Source organism: Capsella rubella, unplaced genomic scaffold, assembly GCF_000375325.1.
Source record: "Capsella rubella cultivar Monte Gargano unplaced genomic scaffold, Caprub1_0 scaffold_4, whole genome shotgun sequence".
NCBI classification, from domain to species: domain Eukaryota; kingdom Viridiplantae; phylum Streptophyta; class Magnoliopsida; order Brassicales; family Brassicaceae; genus Capsella; species Capsella rubella.
In genome coordinates, this window is record NW_006238920.1 from 2,386,710 (window position 1) to 2,402,848 (window position 16,139).

Here is a 16,139-nt window from a genome sequence, read left to right on the forward strand (position 1 = left end):
GGGGGCAGCCACATGGAATACAAAAGTCGTATCCTTCACATAACTAATAAGCCACACATATATTATCCGATAATTATGGCTGTCATCTTCAAAGATGACTTTCACTTGTCTTATTATACAATTTCAAAGTAAACGATAGTGGTCACTCACTTATGCATGTACATGAATTTCAAGTGTTTATACTAACAAACACTTTGACTTTATTTATTTATAAATTCAACAATCATTTCTCGTTAGTGAACTCACACTTCCAAAATTTTTCAACTGAAGTTTATTTCATTCTCTCTCTTTTTTTTTTTTTTTTTTAATATCTTACTTGCAATGGAAGGGAAGTTTTTCTTGAGCCAATACTTGATATGTGTGATATTACTGTTGGGGCAGCTACATGGATGCAAAAGCTGCATTGGGAAAGAAAGGGAAGCTTTGTTGGAGCTCAAGAACTACTTGATGTCAAGGAGTCGAGAATCAGGACTCGACTATGTTCTCCCTACTTGGACAAATGACACAAAGAGTGATTGCTGCCAGTGGGAGGGCATTAGATGCAATCGTACAATCAGGCGGGTTATCGGGCTTTCTGTTGGTAATATGTACTTTAAAGAGAGCTCTCCTTTAAATCTTTCCTTGCTTCATCCCTTTGAAGAGGTTCGAAGTCTGAACTTATCTACGGACGGATACAATGAATTCAATGGCTTCTTTGATGACGTAGAAGGTATGTCCACACTTTTCTCCGCATATAGTTTTGCCCTTGTGGTTTCTGTTTGGAGACATTTTTACTTACATTGAAAATGTAGATTCTAGCTAGATAGGCTATACAAGTAGTTCTTTGTTTCAAACTGTTTACTTAGATTTTTCCCATGCATGGAAAAGTTATAATACTAACAATAGTTACATCTCATGGCCAACCCCGTTTTCTTCTAGAGTCCATACAATTCAACTCTCTTAAACCATGGGCATTGCAGGTCCTATGGGCAGTCCCCCAGTTTTTTGGCACAAAAAAAAGAAAAAAAGAAAAAATTGGGTCGTTTCTCCAAACAGGACCGTCCGTCCCTTTTTTTTAATATATAAATCTGAAAAGAAAAAGAAAAAAAGAAAAAAAAATTTGGGACCCAAGGATGCCCATGCCCTTAGTACCATTTGCATGTAGAGAAATAAGAACTACTATTTTGCTATATTATTTTTCTGTATACGTGTTGACAAGATATATATTGTTTGCAGGTTATAAAAGCTTAAGTAGATTAAGAAGCTTGCAGATCATAGATCTTTCAACAAATTATTTCAACAACAGCATATTACCTTATCTTAATGCCGCGACATCACTTACAACTCTTTTTCTCCCGTATAACGAAATGGATGGCCCTTTTCCTAGTAAAGGTGAGTTTTCTAGTTCTAAGAGCATGGGCATTGGTGTCCTACATATTTTGGTCCCATAGTTAAAATATGATTATTTTGATCATGAGACAATTATTTATTTTTTGTGTATGAGCATTGGTGTCCCATATTTTTTGTCCCATGATTAAAATAATAATATTTTGAGTTTTAAAAAATTTATAATTTTAATTAATAAATAAAAACATATTAAAGATTAAATTAATATAAAACATATAACATTAACATTCGAAACATTAAAAATTACAAAGTTACAAAAAGTTGAAAATAGGAAAAACATACAATTAAGACATTAAATATATATAAGATTAAACACACATTTTATTCAATTCATAGAAATTTTAAAATTAATCTTCATTATCTGGAAGATGTCCAAAATTAGTCCAAATATGCTCAATCAAATCATCTTTTAATTGTTTATGAACTTGTTTATCCTGAAGTTTTGTTCGACGAGTAATCGTTGTGCCGATATTTGAATTCATACCGGCGGCACCAATGGTATATGTTTGATCCACATCTTCTCCGTGTTGAAATTTAGAAACGTTACGGAGATTTTTTTTATTGTATGTATATCGTTCATCTACGAGAATCATATTATGTAGTAATATGCATGTTCTCGTAACATTTTGATGGAGCGGAAGCTTCTAGGGATAGGACTAGAGATCCGTTGATTCTCAGAATACCCGGAAATCTAGGGTTTGAGAGTCCTCCTCTCAGGGCTTTCGCAAAAGCTCTTGGATTTGTGAATACTCTTCACAGTGGTTTATTAAAACCTCTTTAAATCTTTCGATTAATCAATATATCAAATAACTGAATACAATAGGAGGCTTAAGAAGCCTATTTATAATAAAGCATAAAACCCTAAAACTAAGAATATTCTAGAATAATTATAATAAATAAATTAAGAGATAATAATAAGAGATATTTGGAATATCTCGCTGCATCACATTTGCTATTTTGTATTTATTACATAAAAGAGATATTTTTTCATTAAAATTTTTTGCCCTATAAAAAATACATCACCCATAATAACAAAAAAAAAAGAAAAAAAAAACGTAACCCAATCAACAAAAGAAAGAAAGAAAAAAAAACCAATCAACAATGCCCACGTGGCTTGAAGGACGAGTGATAGTTGTACCGTTTTAAGAAACGTTACTACACAATCATTGTATTTCTCATTTACTTTTAAAACAAATATTGTGTATTTGAGACGTGGGACGAAGTGTAAACACGCCAATGTGTGTGCTCTAAGGTAGTAGGGTGGTGCCTATGGAGCACAGTTAATTTTTAGTTATACTTAAATAATTATTCAATTGGATTCCCCTTTCAGCACTAAAAGACTTGAAAAACTTGGAACTGCTAGATTTAAGAGCAAACACACTAAGAGGCTCCATGCAAGGTAGCATCTACAACAATTGCTACTACTTAATTGTATAATTGGTTTATGCCATATCAACTTATATATTTATAGGTATCTCCTTTTTATGTGTTTCCTTGTCTTGTGGTAGAGCTAACTCATCTGAAAAAGCTAAGAGCTCTAGATCTAAGTTCGAATAATTTTTCTAGCTCAATGGAATTGCAAGGTACGTAAGCTTGTTTTTTCTTGTAACGTTTTTAAAAAAAATATTATAAATAGAGATGAATAAAGCTTATCGCTGATGATCATCTTGTAACATACAATATTATATTTTGGCTGTTAATTAATTCAGAACTAAAGAATATGATTAACTTGGAAGTTTTGAGTCTTGCTCAGAATCATTTAGACGGACCTCTCCCAACAGAAGGTACCCCTTTGTTTGCTTCACTTTCAAGATTATGTATGAGAAGTATCTACTGACTTCTTGAGAGGAGTATAAAATTTCTCTTATTATTCACGTTTATCTTTTCGAAATTATCTTTTTTTTGCAGTATTTTGTAATATGAAGAATCTGCGCGAGCTCGATCTCAGAGGAAATCATTTTGTAGGCGAGATTCCTCTTTGTTTAGGTAGCTTGAACAAGCTAAAGGTTCTTGACCTCTCATCCAACCAGTTTAGTGGAAATCTACCATCTAGTTTCAGCAGCCTTCACTCCCTTGAATATCTATCATTGTCAGATAACAACTTCTCCAGCTCATTCTCCCTCAATCCGCTCACTAACCTTACCAAGCTCAAGATGTTTAAACTATCATCAAGATCCCGTACGGTACAAGTCAAAATAGAGAGTACCTGGAGGCCAAATTTTCAACTGAATGTGGTTGTACTACGATCTTGCAGCTTGGAGAAAATCCCTTCATTTCTCGCGTACCAGAAAAACTTGCGTCTAGTTGATCTATCCAGCAACAAGTTATCTGGAAACATTCCTAGCTGGCTCTTGGAGAATAATCCAGAACTTGAAGTCTTACAGTTGCAAGATAATTCATTCACTACTTTTCAAATGCCTACAACAGTGCATACTTTGCAGGTCTTGGATTTTTCCGCTAATAATATTGGGAAGTTCCCTGATAATATGGACCATGCACTACCAAACCTGGTACGTTTAAATGGCTCGAATAATGGGTTCCAAGGGTACTTCCCATCTTCTATTGGTGAGATGGTGAATATTTCATTCTTGGACCTGTCTTATAATAACTTTTATGGGAAGCTACCAAGAAACTTTGTCACAGGTTGTGTTTCACTGATATTCTTGAAGCTCTCTCACAACAAATTTAGCGGCGCGGTTCTTCCACTAGAAACAAACTTCCCTTCACTTGATGTGTTGAGAATGGATAACAATTTATTTACGGGGAAGATTGGAGGTGGTTTGCTTAGCTCCACTTTTTTGCGAATCCTTGACATGTCCAATAATGGTCTCAGTGGTGCTATTCCAAGATGGTTGTTTGAGTTTCATTATTTGGATTTCTTATTGCTATCCAACAATTTCTTAGAAGGTACGATACCACCTTCTTTGTTGGGAATGCCCTTTCTCTCGTTTCTTGACCTTTCTGGAAACAATCTTTCTGGAGCCTTACCGTCGCGTGTTGATGGTGTTTGGGGGATATCTATGTTCTTACATAACAACAGCTTCTCAGGGTCAATTCCGAATACGTTGGTGCAAAGTGTTCAGATACTTGATCTTCGGAACAATAAACTCTCTGGGAGTATCCCGCAGTTTGTCGATACCGAAAGCATAAATATTCTTTTGCTGAAGGGAAACAGTTTAACAGGATCTATTCCAAGGCAGCTTTGTTATTTGAGAGACATCAGACTTTTAGATCTCTCAGACAACAAGCTCAATGGCTTCATACCGTCATGCCTATATAATATGTCATTTGGTCGTTTACAAGAGGACACAACTGCTCTCAACATTCCACCATCTTTTAATCAAATGAGCGTTGAGCTGGAATTATACAAATCCACTTTTTTGGTAGATAAGATCGAAGTAGACCGCTCGACCTATCAAGAAGTTGAAATCAAGTTTGCAGCAAAGCAAAGGTATGATTCTTATAGTGGAAGATCTGAGTTCAGGGAAGGAATACTTCGGCTTATGTATGCGATGGATCTTTCAAACAATAGATTAAGTGGTGTTATCCCGACAGAGATTGGAGATCTCTTGAGACTAAGAGTGTTGAATATATCCCACAATTTCTTGTCGAGTTCAATACCGTCAAGCTTCTCCAAACTGAAGGATATTGAGAGCCTTGATCTTTCACATAACAAGTTGCAGGGAAGCATTCCTCAACAGCTAAGCAGCCTTACTTCTCTTGCTGTGTTCGACGTCTCTTACAACAACTTATCAGGAATCATTCCCCAAGGAAGGCAATTTAATACCTTTGACGAGAACAGCTACATAGGCAATCCTCTTCTCTGTGGACTACCGACCAATAGAAGTTGTGAGGCTAAGAAGGACTCAGAGGAAGCAATGAATGAAAGAGAAGAAGAAGAGGATGAAGCTGCTATTGACATGTTGGTCTTCTCTTTTAGTACTGCATCAACTTATGTGGCCGCATTGATAGGTATTCTTGCACTTATGTGCTTTGATTGTCCTTGGAATCGAGCATGGCTCTGCATTGTTGATGGTTTCATTGCTTATGCTAAAAACATATTTCATTAAAGATCAGTTCAGTCCAAAAACTTGAATCTAATTTTGTTTCAGTTCAGTAAACTTAAATCTATTTTTTTTAATATTAGATAACGGTCCGTGTGAACGCATATTTGTATGAATAAATTTAAATTTTTAATATTTAAAGTTGTAAATTTGGTTTTAAATCTAATTTTAACATTATACATTCTATTTTGTTTATTTGTTTTTAATCAATTGTCTATCTCATCACAATAAATCGTATTCTAATTTTATGCATTCCATCCAATAGATTAAAATAGTAAGTGTATTGATGTGTAAATAAATTTTACCCAATAGAAAACCGCAAGTGCGCAATTGGAGTCGTACACTCGTACTAGTACTTAGGGATTAAATCCATGGAGATCCAAACAAGCACACAATAAAGTATATAGACATAAAATAAGCAAGACTAAACAAGGGGTCACATATATCGAATGAGATAGATTTTGTATAAATTACAATAAATAAATGAAAAGAATAATAGGTCACATATTTATATAGATTGTTGATGTAAATAAACCAAATTATTTCTCTGTTCATCCTCCTTATAGACACACATGTTCTTTTCACATTAATCATTTTGATATATGCATCTCCACGGAGTTTTGATTCAAATCGATTGATTTCTCAGTACAAATCGATGAATCTTGATCTCTTTTTTTGTTTTGTTTTTTCTGTTGAAAAGTGTAATTTATTAATCAAAAGAAGAGGAAAAAAATATATATACAAGAGTTATAATAACCAGATTACAGAGCAAAAACTATAAGGAAAACTGAGCATCAAATAACTAAACAACGTGGCTCTAAGGTCTGATCATCATCCAGCGTTGCATTAGGAGTCGAAGGTGTGGTTTCTTTGAATAATCCAGAGATGTGATCGATGCAATTACGTATTAGGTTGTCGATATTACAGAGCAGCTGTGGTACCAATCCATGCCATGAATACGAGCATTTCGCTCCGTCAAATGGAGTAGAGCGCCACTTGAAAACAAAGACGCAACAAGATAGTCATGTTCACATCCCCAGTGTGAGACATTATTGGCGCAAATGCATCATCCCATACCGGAGGTGATTACGGAGGAGTTTACGTGCGAAAGAAGACCAAAGCGTTAAAGAATACGGACAAGAAAAGAAAAGGTGATCCCTTGTTTCCTCCGGCTCCCCACAGAAAAGGTGATATGGACAAGCAAATCTTTATCTATTTTAGTCTTCACTGTCTTTAATATTTTTCCTTAACTTCTCATTCCTCTTGTACATATGATTCTTCATTTATTGGTTTCATATCTTTTACTTTAAGTATATCTTGTAGTCCATAGTTTGATATGAGTACGACTAACTATGATTCAACATACAATATACTTAAAGTAAAATCTTTTTTTTTTTTTTTTTTGTTTTTTAATTAGTTGCAATAAATAATAAAATTAATTCAAATTAAATTCAATTAATCTGAATTTATATTATAAAAATTGAACCAAAGAAATTTAATTATTTAATGTTGACGGATGTTATCGTTCCATCATCTTTTATGTTGGCGCAAAAAGGAAAGATATTTTTAAAGTTTAAAGTGTTTATAAAATTATTTCAATGGTATATAGACTAGTGTCTATGAAATTTTCTCAAGGTTTAAAGTATTACCTAATAACAATTTAAAGGTTAAAATATTTTTTCCAGTATTAAATTTTGTCAGCACATTGTATTGTTATGAATATAAATGGAAAATATTAAATAACAAAATATGGGTTTCTATTGAATTTCTACAAAGAACCCAATTAAAAAAATATATACTCCCTTGTTCCTAAAATATTATTTTTTAGGAATAAAAAATTGTTTCAAAAAGATTATTTTTTTAATAAAATTATCAATTATCAAAGCAATATTAATTCGGATTAAAAAATTTCAAGGTAAATAGCTAAATACTACTGGTTTAGAATTTTTAAAAACCGTGAATCACAAAAAATTATGCAAATACTATCAAATTTTATATGTTTTCTTAATGTATGAAAAACCTAGAAAAATAATGTAGAATTTATATGGGAAATTCTCTAAAATACCACCATTTTGGGGTTGGGTGATAGATTCGCGGTCGGACTGTAAAATGATTTTTTTTTATAGTTGAAATAAATAATAAAATTAATTAAAATTAAATTTGGTTAATCAAAATTTATATTATAAAAATTAAACCAACGAAATTGAATTATTTAACGCTGGTGGATGTTATTGTTCCATCGTCTTTTATGTTGGCGCAAAAAAAGAAAGAAAGGTAGTTCTAAAGTTTAAAGTTTTTTATAAAATTATTTTGATGGTTCTGGTGTATAGTGCGTATGAAGTTTTCTCAAGGTCTAAAGTGTTATCTAGTAACAATTTAAAGGTTAAAAATATTTTTTTCTGTATTAAATTAATTTTGTATTCAGCACATTGTATTGTTATGAACATGAATAAAAAAAATTAAATAATAAAATATGGGTTTCTATTGTATATATTGGAAAAAGTGGCTATATGTATACAAATTTTGTTTTCACAATTTGTTTCGTTTTTTCATTTTCATTTTAAATAAAATATGACGTGATATATTACTATCATATTATTGATTAAACTAAGAAGGAGTGAATATGTACGTTCACCCCTAATAGTGAACTCATGTATTGTCCAAAAAAATACATTTACAATTTTGTGTAAAAATAGATTATTTGTCATTTTCTATCTTTGGACGAACCATCTCTATCTATTCAAATGATCTACTTAAGAGTCTTCAGATGGACCATCCAGATGTGGACTGAATGAGAAAAATAATGAACAAGGCAGGCACTTATGAAAACCAAACCTTCTGCTTCGGTTCGGTTGGCTTGGAGAATCAAATAGAAATATTTTGTTCATTTAAAAGAATTATTTTTAAAATGGCCCAATCCCAATGAGTTCATTGTCGTCAACTTGCCTTAACTTATAGATGAGTTTTAACTTTTAAGCCACCGACGACCTTGACTTTGCCTATCATACAATTTCAAGCGTTGGTACTCACTGAAACTTCGATTCTTTTTTTTCTGAGTATACAGTCACATCTTCTTTAATTTCTCTTATTTTGTCTTCACCTCACAGCACCCAAATTGCGTTGAGGGGGTTTATTTAATTTCCAATGGAAAGGAAGCTTTCCTTGGGCCAATACTTGATATGGTTGATATTACTCTTGGATCAGCTTCATATATGCAAAAGCTGTGTTGAGAAAGAAAGAAAAACATTGTTGGAGCTCAAGAAATCTTTGGTCTCAAGGAGCTCAGAATCAAGTTGGGACAACGTTCTCCCTAGTTGGACTAATGACACAAAGAGCGATTGCTGTCGGTGGGAGGGCATTGACTGTTATCCTATAAGTGGTCTTATCATCGGGCTTTCTATTCGTTATTCTAACATCGATGGTCCTTTTCCTATTAACGGTATGTTATTAGTTCCACTTTTATTAGTGAGGTGCCTACTTAATCTATATCTTTGGTTAGATTTGACTCCTTTTTTTAGGACTAGAGAACTTGACAAACTTGGAACTGCTAAATCTGGGTGGAGGCGGATATTACGGCAAAATACTAGGTAATACATCTCCATAGATTGTAATCTACTCTCTACATAGTTGTTGTTGAATTGGTTTATGTGATAGCAATTCAGAACTAAAGAACTTGTGGTCTTTATTTCATTTTCAGAACTAAAGAATTTGATCAACTTGAAACTCTTGAATCTTGTTGGAAATAGCTTTAGTGGGCCTATACATGCAGGTAAGTGTATGAATATCAATTTGAACAACATACAAACAGTTTTACGTATGACATAGAAATTCTCATTGTCTTGTTTTTTTTCGTAATAGTTTGTGAAATGAAGAATCTACAAGAGCTTAATCTTAAAAGAAATCATTTTGAAGGCGAGCTTCCTCTTTGTTTAGGTAGTTTGAACAAGCTACGGGTTCTTGATCTGTCATCAAACCAGTTTAGTGGGAATCTACCATCTAGTTTTAGTAGCCTTGAGTCCCTCGAGTATTTATCATTGTCAGATAACAGCTTTAGTGGCTTGTTCTCGCTCAGGCCACTTGCAAACCTGACAAAGCTTCAGGTGTTTAAGCTTTCATCAAAATCTGAAATGATAAAAGTCGAGACAGAGGCTACTTGGCAGCCACAGTTTCAACTGACTGTTCTTGTACTTGGAGTTTGCAGCTTGGAGAAAATTCCTTCTTTTCTCGTGTATCAGAAGAGCTTGCGTCTAATTGATTTATCCAACAACAGATTATCCGGAAACATGCCTACCTGGCTGTTGGTGAATAATCCTGAACTTGAAGTATTACAGTTGCAGAATAATGTATTTACAATCTTTCAGATGCCTACAGTGGTGCATAATTTGCAGTTCTTGGATTTTTCAACGAATAGTATTACTGGACTATTCCCAGATAATATTGGTCGTGCGCTTCCGAATCTGGTAAGAATGAATGGCTCGAACAATGGGTTCCAAGGGAATTTACCGTCGTCTACGGGTGAGATGGTAAACATTACATTCTTGGATCTATCTTATAATAACTTCTCCGGAGACCTACCTAGAAACTTTCTTATGGGTTGTCTTTCACTAAAACAACTGAAGCTCTCTCACAACAAATTTGGTGGACTTTTTCTTCCTAGAGAAACAAGCTTCACTTCACTGGAAGAACTGAGAATGGACAGCAACTTATTTAGAGGGGAGATCGGAGTTGGTTTGCTTAGCTCCAAGAGAACCTTGTCAACTCTTGACATGTCCAACAATCACCTCGTGGGTGCTATTCCGAGTTGGATATCTAACTTATCTACTTTGAGTACGTTATTGATATCAAACAATTTGTTAGAAGGTACAACACCAACCTCTCTGCTAACCATGCCCTCTATTTCGCTTCTTGACCTGTCTGAAAACCAATTATCTGGAGTCTTACCTTCACATGTCGGTGGGGATTTTGGGATACAGTTGTTCCTAAGCGGGAACAACTTCACGGGGCCGATTCCACACACGTTCTTGGATAATGTCGAAATACTTGATCTGCGGGACAATAAACTGTCTGGTAGTATCCCGGAGTTTATCAATACCCAGAGCATAAAAATTCTTTTGTTGAGAGGGAACAATTTAACAAGATCTATTCCAAGGCAGCTATGTGATTTGAGCAACATTAGACTTTTAGATCTTTCAGATAACAAGCTCAGTGGTGTCATACCTTCATGCCTCTATAATTTATCATTTGGACCAGGGGGAGATAAGAATACGGAGATAGGTGTAGCCTATTCAGCAGTCCGTATGTTCAAATTCTACGAATCCACATTTGTGACAGAGGATTTCTACGTCGAATCCTTTAGTTTCGAAGAAGTTGAAATCAAATTTTCAACCAAGAAAAGGTATGATTCTTATTTTGGAGCAGCAGTTGAGTTTACCGGTTCCATACTTGATCGTATGTATGGAATTGATATGTCAAGAAATGAACTAAATGGGGTTATCCCAGCAGAGCTTGGAGATCTCTCGCAACTTCGAGTGATGAATTTATCGCACAATTTATTGTCGAGTTCAATACCAACAAGCTTCTCCAAACTGAAAGATATTGAGAGTCTTGATCTTTCTCATAACAAGTTGCAAGGAAGCATTCCTCAACAGCTAACAAGCCTTACTTCTCTTGCTGTGTTCGACGTGTCTTACAACAATTTATCAGGAATCATTCCCCAAGGAAAGCAGTTCAATACCTTCAACGAAAAAAGCTACATAGGCAATCCTCTTCTTTGTGGACCGTCGACCGATAAAATCTGTGAGGCTACTAAGAGCTCAACCGAAGCAGATAAAGGAAGAGAAGGAAAAGACGATGAAGCTGCTATTGATATGGTGGTATTCTATTATACTGCTGCTTCAACATGTGTGACTGCATTGATAGGTGTTCTTGTAGTTATGTGCTTTGATAGTCCTTGGCGACGGGCATGGCTCCGCATTGTGGATGCTTCCGTCGCCTCAGTGAAAAGTATGTTGCCTTAAAAACTCATTTCAGCTCAAATAATGTTTCTGTAACTATATGATATGGTTATAAATAAGAGTCTCCACACGACATATCTCTCATGAATAAATCAGTAGAAATATTGAAAATCTTCTTTTGTGTATCGTTAGGGAAAACAAAGTATATCCCTCTCTGCTTCTAGGAGCAATATCTCTGTTTCCCTAAGTTTGTGTACAGCCGTGAAATTAAAAGTTGGATTTCTCATGAGATTTCTTCATAAGACTTTAAGGTATATTGTTTTATTTTTTTTTAGTGATCAGACCAAAGTCATGCTGTTTTGTGATCAGACCATTTGAAGATTGTTCCACTTAAGACATCGACTTGCTAAACTTGTTTTTTTTTCCTCCCTTTCCAATTTGTCTGTGTTCATACGTGACTTGACTTATTAAATTTTAATAGGTTTTTTCTACAAAGAAGACCTTGACTTTTCATTGTACGTACAATTCAAAGTAAATGATAGCGATTACTCACGGACTTAATCCATTTCACATGAATTTCAAATGCTAAATTGAAATGAATTGAACTCCTAAGTCCTAAATTGTTTTGGAGTTTACTTCATTTGCGTTTAAATTTTATTTGCAATGGAAGGGAAAGCGTACTTGATATGGTTTGTATTGATGTTGGGGCAGCTACATGGATGCAAAAGCTGCATTGAGAAAGAGAGAAAAGCTTTGTTGGAGCTCAAGACATACTTGATCTCAAGAAGCTTTGACGATGTTCTCCCTACTTGGACTAATGATACAAAGAGTGATTGTTGTTGGTGGGAGGGTATCAAGTGCAATCATACTAATCGACGTGTTATTGGGATTTCCATTGGCCAAATGGACTTTAAAGAGAATACTCTCCTAAATCTTTCTTTGCTACATCCCTTTCAAGAGGTTCGAAGTTTGAACTTATCATCAGAGAACCAATACAGCGGTTTCACGATCTTGAACCAATTTTATGGCTTCTACGATGATGTTAAAGGTATGCCAATATGACCTTTATTATCATAGTGTCTGGTTTACAGTTATGGTCTCTATTTGGAAACGTTTCTACGTACCATGTTACTTAAAATCTCCCCTGCATCAAAAGGTTATGGTACCCTTTTTTTTTCTGCAGCATCATTTTCTGGCTAATGTCTATTTGGAATACTTTACCAACCATATTGTTTTTCGTTTGTAGGACATAAAAGCTTTAGAACACTAAGAAACCTGGAAATTCTGGATCTCTCTTCAAATAGATTCAGCAACAGCATCTTTCCTTTTCTTAATGCTGCTACCTCACTTACTACTCTTTTTCTCTGGAATAACGACTTTGATGGCCCTTTTCCTGTAAAAGGTGTGTTTCTCCATTTGTAACGAGGTGTCTATATTGTAAAAACGATATTTTTTCTTTGAATATAATTGAACATTAGATTCAAAGAAAAAAAACGAGGTGCCTATCGAGCACAACTCTCCAATTGATGTTGTATCTTTGGATATGTCATTGAAAAATGTCTTTTTTTATAAGTAGTAATCATTACAATATAATTTGCATATGTTTAGAGAATGATCACTTCATTTTAGTTCTTTTAATTCTTACATTCTCTTGGACTCCCTTTCAGTTCTAAAAGACTTGACAAACTTGGAAATGTTGGATCTCAGTCATAACTCATTAAACGGCTCTATCTCAGGTAACATCCGAAGATCATTTGTCACTCCCATTTGACTTCAGGGTAGAAGTTTTCATCTCATCCATACTAATAAAATGTTTCTTGCCATCTGTCTCTTTGTCTTGTTGTAGAGTTTACTCACCTGAAAAAATTGAAAGCTCTGGATCTAAGTTCCAACAAATTTTCTAGCTCAATGGAACTTCAAGGTAAGTTTTTTCTTTTTTTTTGTAAGAAAAAAAATATCATTAAAGGAGATGAACATAGCTTATTTAGATTTCGACAATGATCTTATGCCCTTTACTTTCTTTCAGAACTAAAGAATTTAACTAATTTGGAAGTCCTTGGTCTTGCTCAGAATTATTTGGACGGGCCAATACCAGAAGAAGGTAACCTATGAACAACATAATACTAATGACTTCTCGAGAAGAATACAACTACTTTTATTGTTCTCACTATCTTTTGGTTTTCTTGAATGTTTCTTTTGCAGCAATTTGTGAAATGAAGAATATGCGGGAGCTCAATCTCAAAGGAAATTATTTTGGAGGTCCTCTTCCTCTTTGTTTAGGTAGCTTGAAAATGCTACAGGTTCTTGATCTCTCATCTAACCAATTAAGTGGAAATCTACCATCTAGTTTCAGTAACCTCGAGTCCCTCGAATATCTATCATTGCTAGATAACAACTTCACAGGCTTATTCTCGCTCAATCCACTCACCAACCTCACAAAGCTCAAAGTGTTCAAACTTTCATCAAAGTATGATACGGTAAAAGTCGAGACAGAGAGTACTTGGCAGCCGAAATTCCAACTGAGTGTCGTTGTACTACGATTTTGCGGCTTGAAGAAAATCCCTTCCTTTTTCGAGTACCAGAAGAACTTGCATCTAGTTGATTTATCTAGCAACAAAATATCCGGAGACATTCCTACTTGGTTGTTGGCTAATAATGCAGAACTTGAAGTCTTGCAGTTGCAGAATAACTCTTTCACTATCTTTCGGATGCCTACAATAGTTCATAATTTGCAGGTTTTGGATATTTCAGCAAATACTATTGATGGGCTGTTCCCTGATGATATTGGTCGTGCACTTCCGAATCTGGTGCATATGAATGGTTCAACTAATGATTTCCAAGGGCAGTTTCCATCGTCTTTGTGGGAGATGAAGAATATTTCATTCCTGGACCTCTCTTATAATAATTTCTCGGGGAAGCTTCCTATAAACTTTTTCACTGGTTGTTTGTCACTAAGATATTTGAAGCTCTCTCACAACAAATTTAGCGGTCATGTTCTTCTGCGAGGGACTCGGTTCACTTCAATGCAAGTGTTGAGCTTAGACAATAACTTATTTTCTGGGAAGATCGGAGTTGGTTTACTTAACTCCACTATATTGCTTACACTTGACATGTCCAACAATTGTCTCAAAGGTGCTATTCCAAGTTGGTTATCTAAGTTATCCTATTTGACTTTATTATTGTTATCAAACAATTTCTTGGAAGGTACGATACCACATTCTTTGGTAGGAAAGTCATTTCTTGAGTTTCTGGACCTTTCTGGAAACCTATTATCTGGATCTTTACCGTCACATGTTCATCGTATGTTCTCGATAAATTTGTTCCTACACGACAACAATTTCACAGGGCCAATTCCAGATACATTGTTGGAAAGTGTCGAGATACTTGATTTGCGGAATAATAAACTCTCTGGGAGTATCCCACAGTTTGTCAATACACAGGACACAAGTATTCTTTTGTTGAGGGGGAACAACTTAACAGGATCTATTCCAATGCAGTTGTGTGATTTGAGAAACATGAGACTTTTGGATCTTTCAGATAACAAGCTCCATGGTGCCATACCTTCATGCCTATACAATGTATCATTCGGACTAGGAGGAGATAAGGAGATGGGTATCTACAATACCGAAGGTTACTATCTCGATGGACCTAAGCTGGAATTTTACAAATCGACATTTTTTGTGGAGAAGCTTGAGGAATACTACACTATCTTTCATGGAATTGAAATCAAATTTGCGTCGAAGCGAAGGTATGATTCTTATAGTGGAATATCTCAGTTCGGTCATGGAATACTTGGTTACATGTATGGCATGGATCTGTCAAGAAATGAACTAAGCGGTGTTATCCCAGTAGAGCTTGGAGATCTCATGAAACTACAAGTGTTGAATCTATCTCACAATTTCTTGTCGAGTTCTATACCATCAAGCTTCTCCAAACTGAAGGATATTGAGAGCCTTGATCTTTCTTATAACATGTTACATGGAAGCATTCCTCAACAACTTACTAGCCTTAACTTTCTTGCTGTCTTGGATGTGTCTTACAACAATTTATCAGGAATCATTCCCCAAGGAAGGCATTTTGACACGTTCGATGAGAAAAACTACTTAGGGAATCCTCTTCTTTGTGGACCACCGACGAAGAGAAGTTGTGAGACTGAAAAGAGTACAGAGGAAGTAGGTAATGGAGGAGAAAAAGGAGATAATGAAGCTGTTATAGACATTGTGGTATTCTGTTTCAGTACTGCCGCAACTTGTGTGACCGTATGGGTATGTATTCTTGTACTTATGTGTTTTGATTGTCCTTGGCGTCGAGCATGGCTCCGCAGTGTCGAGACTTTCATCGCCTCATGGAAAAGAGTGTTGCCTTAAGATCTGCTGGTATAACTTCTTGGATATTTCTGTATAACTTGTTTGTGTATGATCATTTGGGTGCCTTAGCCGCATTGTATTTTTCTTTTTCTTTTTGTTTTGATTCAAAACTTTTTTTTATGTACTTGTACGTTTCTATAGTGATCACCCTTATGTTTGGAAGTTAATGTGAATGCATATATTGTTTTGTAATTTTTTTTTTTTTGGAACTATACATTAATACAATAAGCTGGTTACAAAGAAAACGATCTATTTCACCCGAGAACTAACGTATCAAACTTGTTACATAGGTTATAAATAGATATCCCCGAAAATAAAGTTCTATCCTATTTTCCCGAAGTAGATATCTCCGAAAACAAAGTTCGAAT

At 34.9% G+C, this 16,139-nt stretch overlaps 3 protein-coding genes across 5 annotated transcripts; all 3 read left to right on the forward strand.

Moving 5' to 3' along the window:
• The first annotated feature begins 303 nt into the window (after window positions 1-303).
• LOC17888520 (probable leucine-rich repeat receptor-like protein kinase At1g35710) lies at window positions 304-5,538 on the forward strand. 2 transcript variants are annotated; one of them, XM_023783611.1, is made up of 8 exons: window positions 304-709; window positions 1,216-1,371; window positions 2,717-2,785; window positions 2,895-2,969; window positions 3,096-3,170; window positions 3,295-4,218; window positions 4,291-4,769; window positions 4,828-4,923. In XM_023783611.1, the coding sequence occupies exons 1-8, from the start codon at window positions 322-324 to the stop codon at window positions 4,921-4,923; spliced, it is 2,262 nt and encodes a 753-aa protein (XP_023639379.1). In that variant the 5' UTR covers window positions 304-321. The 2 variants fall into 2 exon arrangements, with proteins under 2 accessions (XP_023639379.1, XP_023639378.1); XM_023783610.1 differs by having other exon boundaries at window positions 3,295-5,538.
• Window positions 5,539-8,454: 2,916 nt separating this feature from the next.
• Window positions 8,455-11,541, forward strand: LOC111831024 (leucine-rich repeat receptor-like serine/threonine-protein kinase BAM3). Its single transcript, XM_023784474.1, has 4 exons — window positions 8,455-8,889; window positions 8,969-9,037; window positions 9,148-9,219; window positions 9,309-11,541. Exons 1-4 carry the CDS (start codon window positions 8,595-8,597, stop codon window positions 11,465-11,467), a joined length of 2,595 nt encoding a protein of 864 aa, XP_023640242.1. The 5' UTR covers window positions 8,455-8,594; the 3' UTR covers window positions 11,468-11,541.
• A 125-nt stretch (window positions 11,542-11,666) lies between these two features.
• On the forward strand, window positions 11,667-15,924 carry LOC17887706 (systemin receptor SR160). Of its 2 annotated transcripts, XM_023784476.1 has the most exons (6): window positions 11,667-12,452; window positions 12,651-12,806; window positions 13,072-13,140; window positions 13,251-13,325; window positions 13,431-13,505; window positions 13,607-15,924. In XM_023784476.1, exons 1-6 carry the CDS (start codon window positions 12,068-12,070, stop codon window positions 15,769-15,771), a joined length of 2,925 nt encoding a protein of 974 aa, XP_023640244.1. In that variant the 5' UTR covers window positions 11,667-12,067; the 3' UTR covers window positions 15,772-15,924. The 2 variants fall into 2 exon arrangements, with proteins under 2 accessions (XP_023640244.1, XP_023640243.1); XM_023784475.1 differs by lacking the exons at window positions 11,667-12,452; window positions 12,651-12,806; window positions 13,072-13,140 and having other exon boundaries at window positions 13,255-13,325; window positions 13,607-13,684; window positions 13,793-15,924.
• Window positions 15,925-16,139: the final 215 nt, after the last annotated feature.

What these genes read in the sequence shown, in the direction of transcription:
- LOC17888520 (XM_023783610.1), top strand. Translation starts at nt 322, where the DNA reads ATGGAAGGGAAGTTTTTCTTGAGCCAATACTTGATATGTGTGATATTA. An exon ending in CTTCTTTGATGACGTAGAAG is followed by an intron (nt 710 to 1,215) that starts GTATGTCCACAC and finishes TATTGTTTGCAG; the next exon opens with GTTATAAAAGCTTAAGTAGA. An exon ending in TGGCCCTTTTCCTAGTAAAG is followed by an intron (nt 1,372 to 2,716) that starts GTGAGTTTTCTA and finishes TTCCCCTTTCAG; the next exon opens with CACTAAAAGACTTGAAAAAC.
- LOC111831024 (XM_023784474.1), top strand. Translation starts at nt 8,595, where the DNA reads ATGGAAAGGAAGCTTTCCTTGGGCCAATACTTGATATGGTTGATATTA. An exon ending in ATATTACGGCAAAATACTAG is followed by an intron (nt 9,038 to 9,147) that starts GTAATACATCTC and finishes TTTCATTTTCAG; the next exon opens with AACTAAAGAATTTGATCAAC. An exon ending in TAGTGGGCCTATACATGCAG is followed by an intron (nt 9,220 to 9,308) that starts GTAAGTGTATGA and finishes TTTTCGTAATAG; the next exon opens with TTTGTGAAATGAAGAATCTA.
- LOC17887706 (XM_023784476.1), top strand. Translation starts at nt 12,068, where the DNA reads ATGGAAGGGAAAGCGTACTTGATATGGTTTGTATTGATGTTGGGGCAG. An exon ending in TGGCCCTTTTCCTGTAAAAG is followed by an intron (nt 12,807 to 13,071) that starts GTGTGTTTCTCC and finishes ACTCCCTTTCAG; the next exon opens with TTCTAAAAGACTTGACAAAC. An exon ending in TAGCTCAATGGAACTTCAAG is followed by an intron (nt 13,326 to 13,430) that starts GTAAGTTTTTTC and finishes ACTTTCTTTCAG; the next exon opens with AACTAAAGAATTTAACTAAT.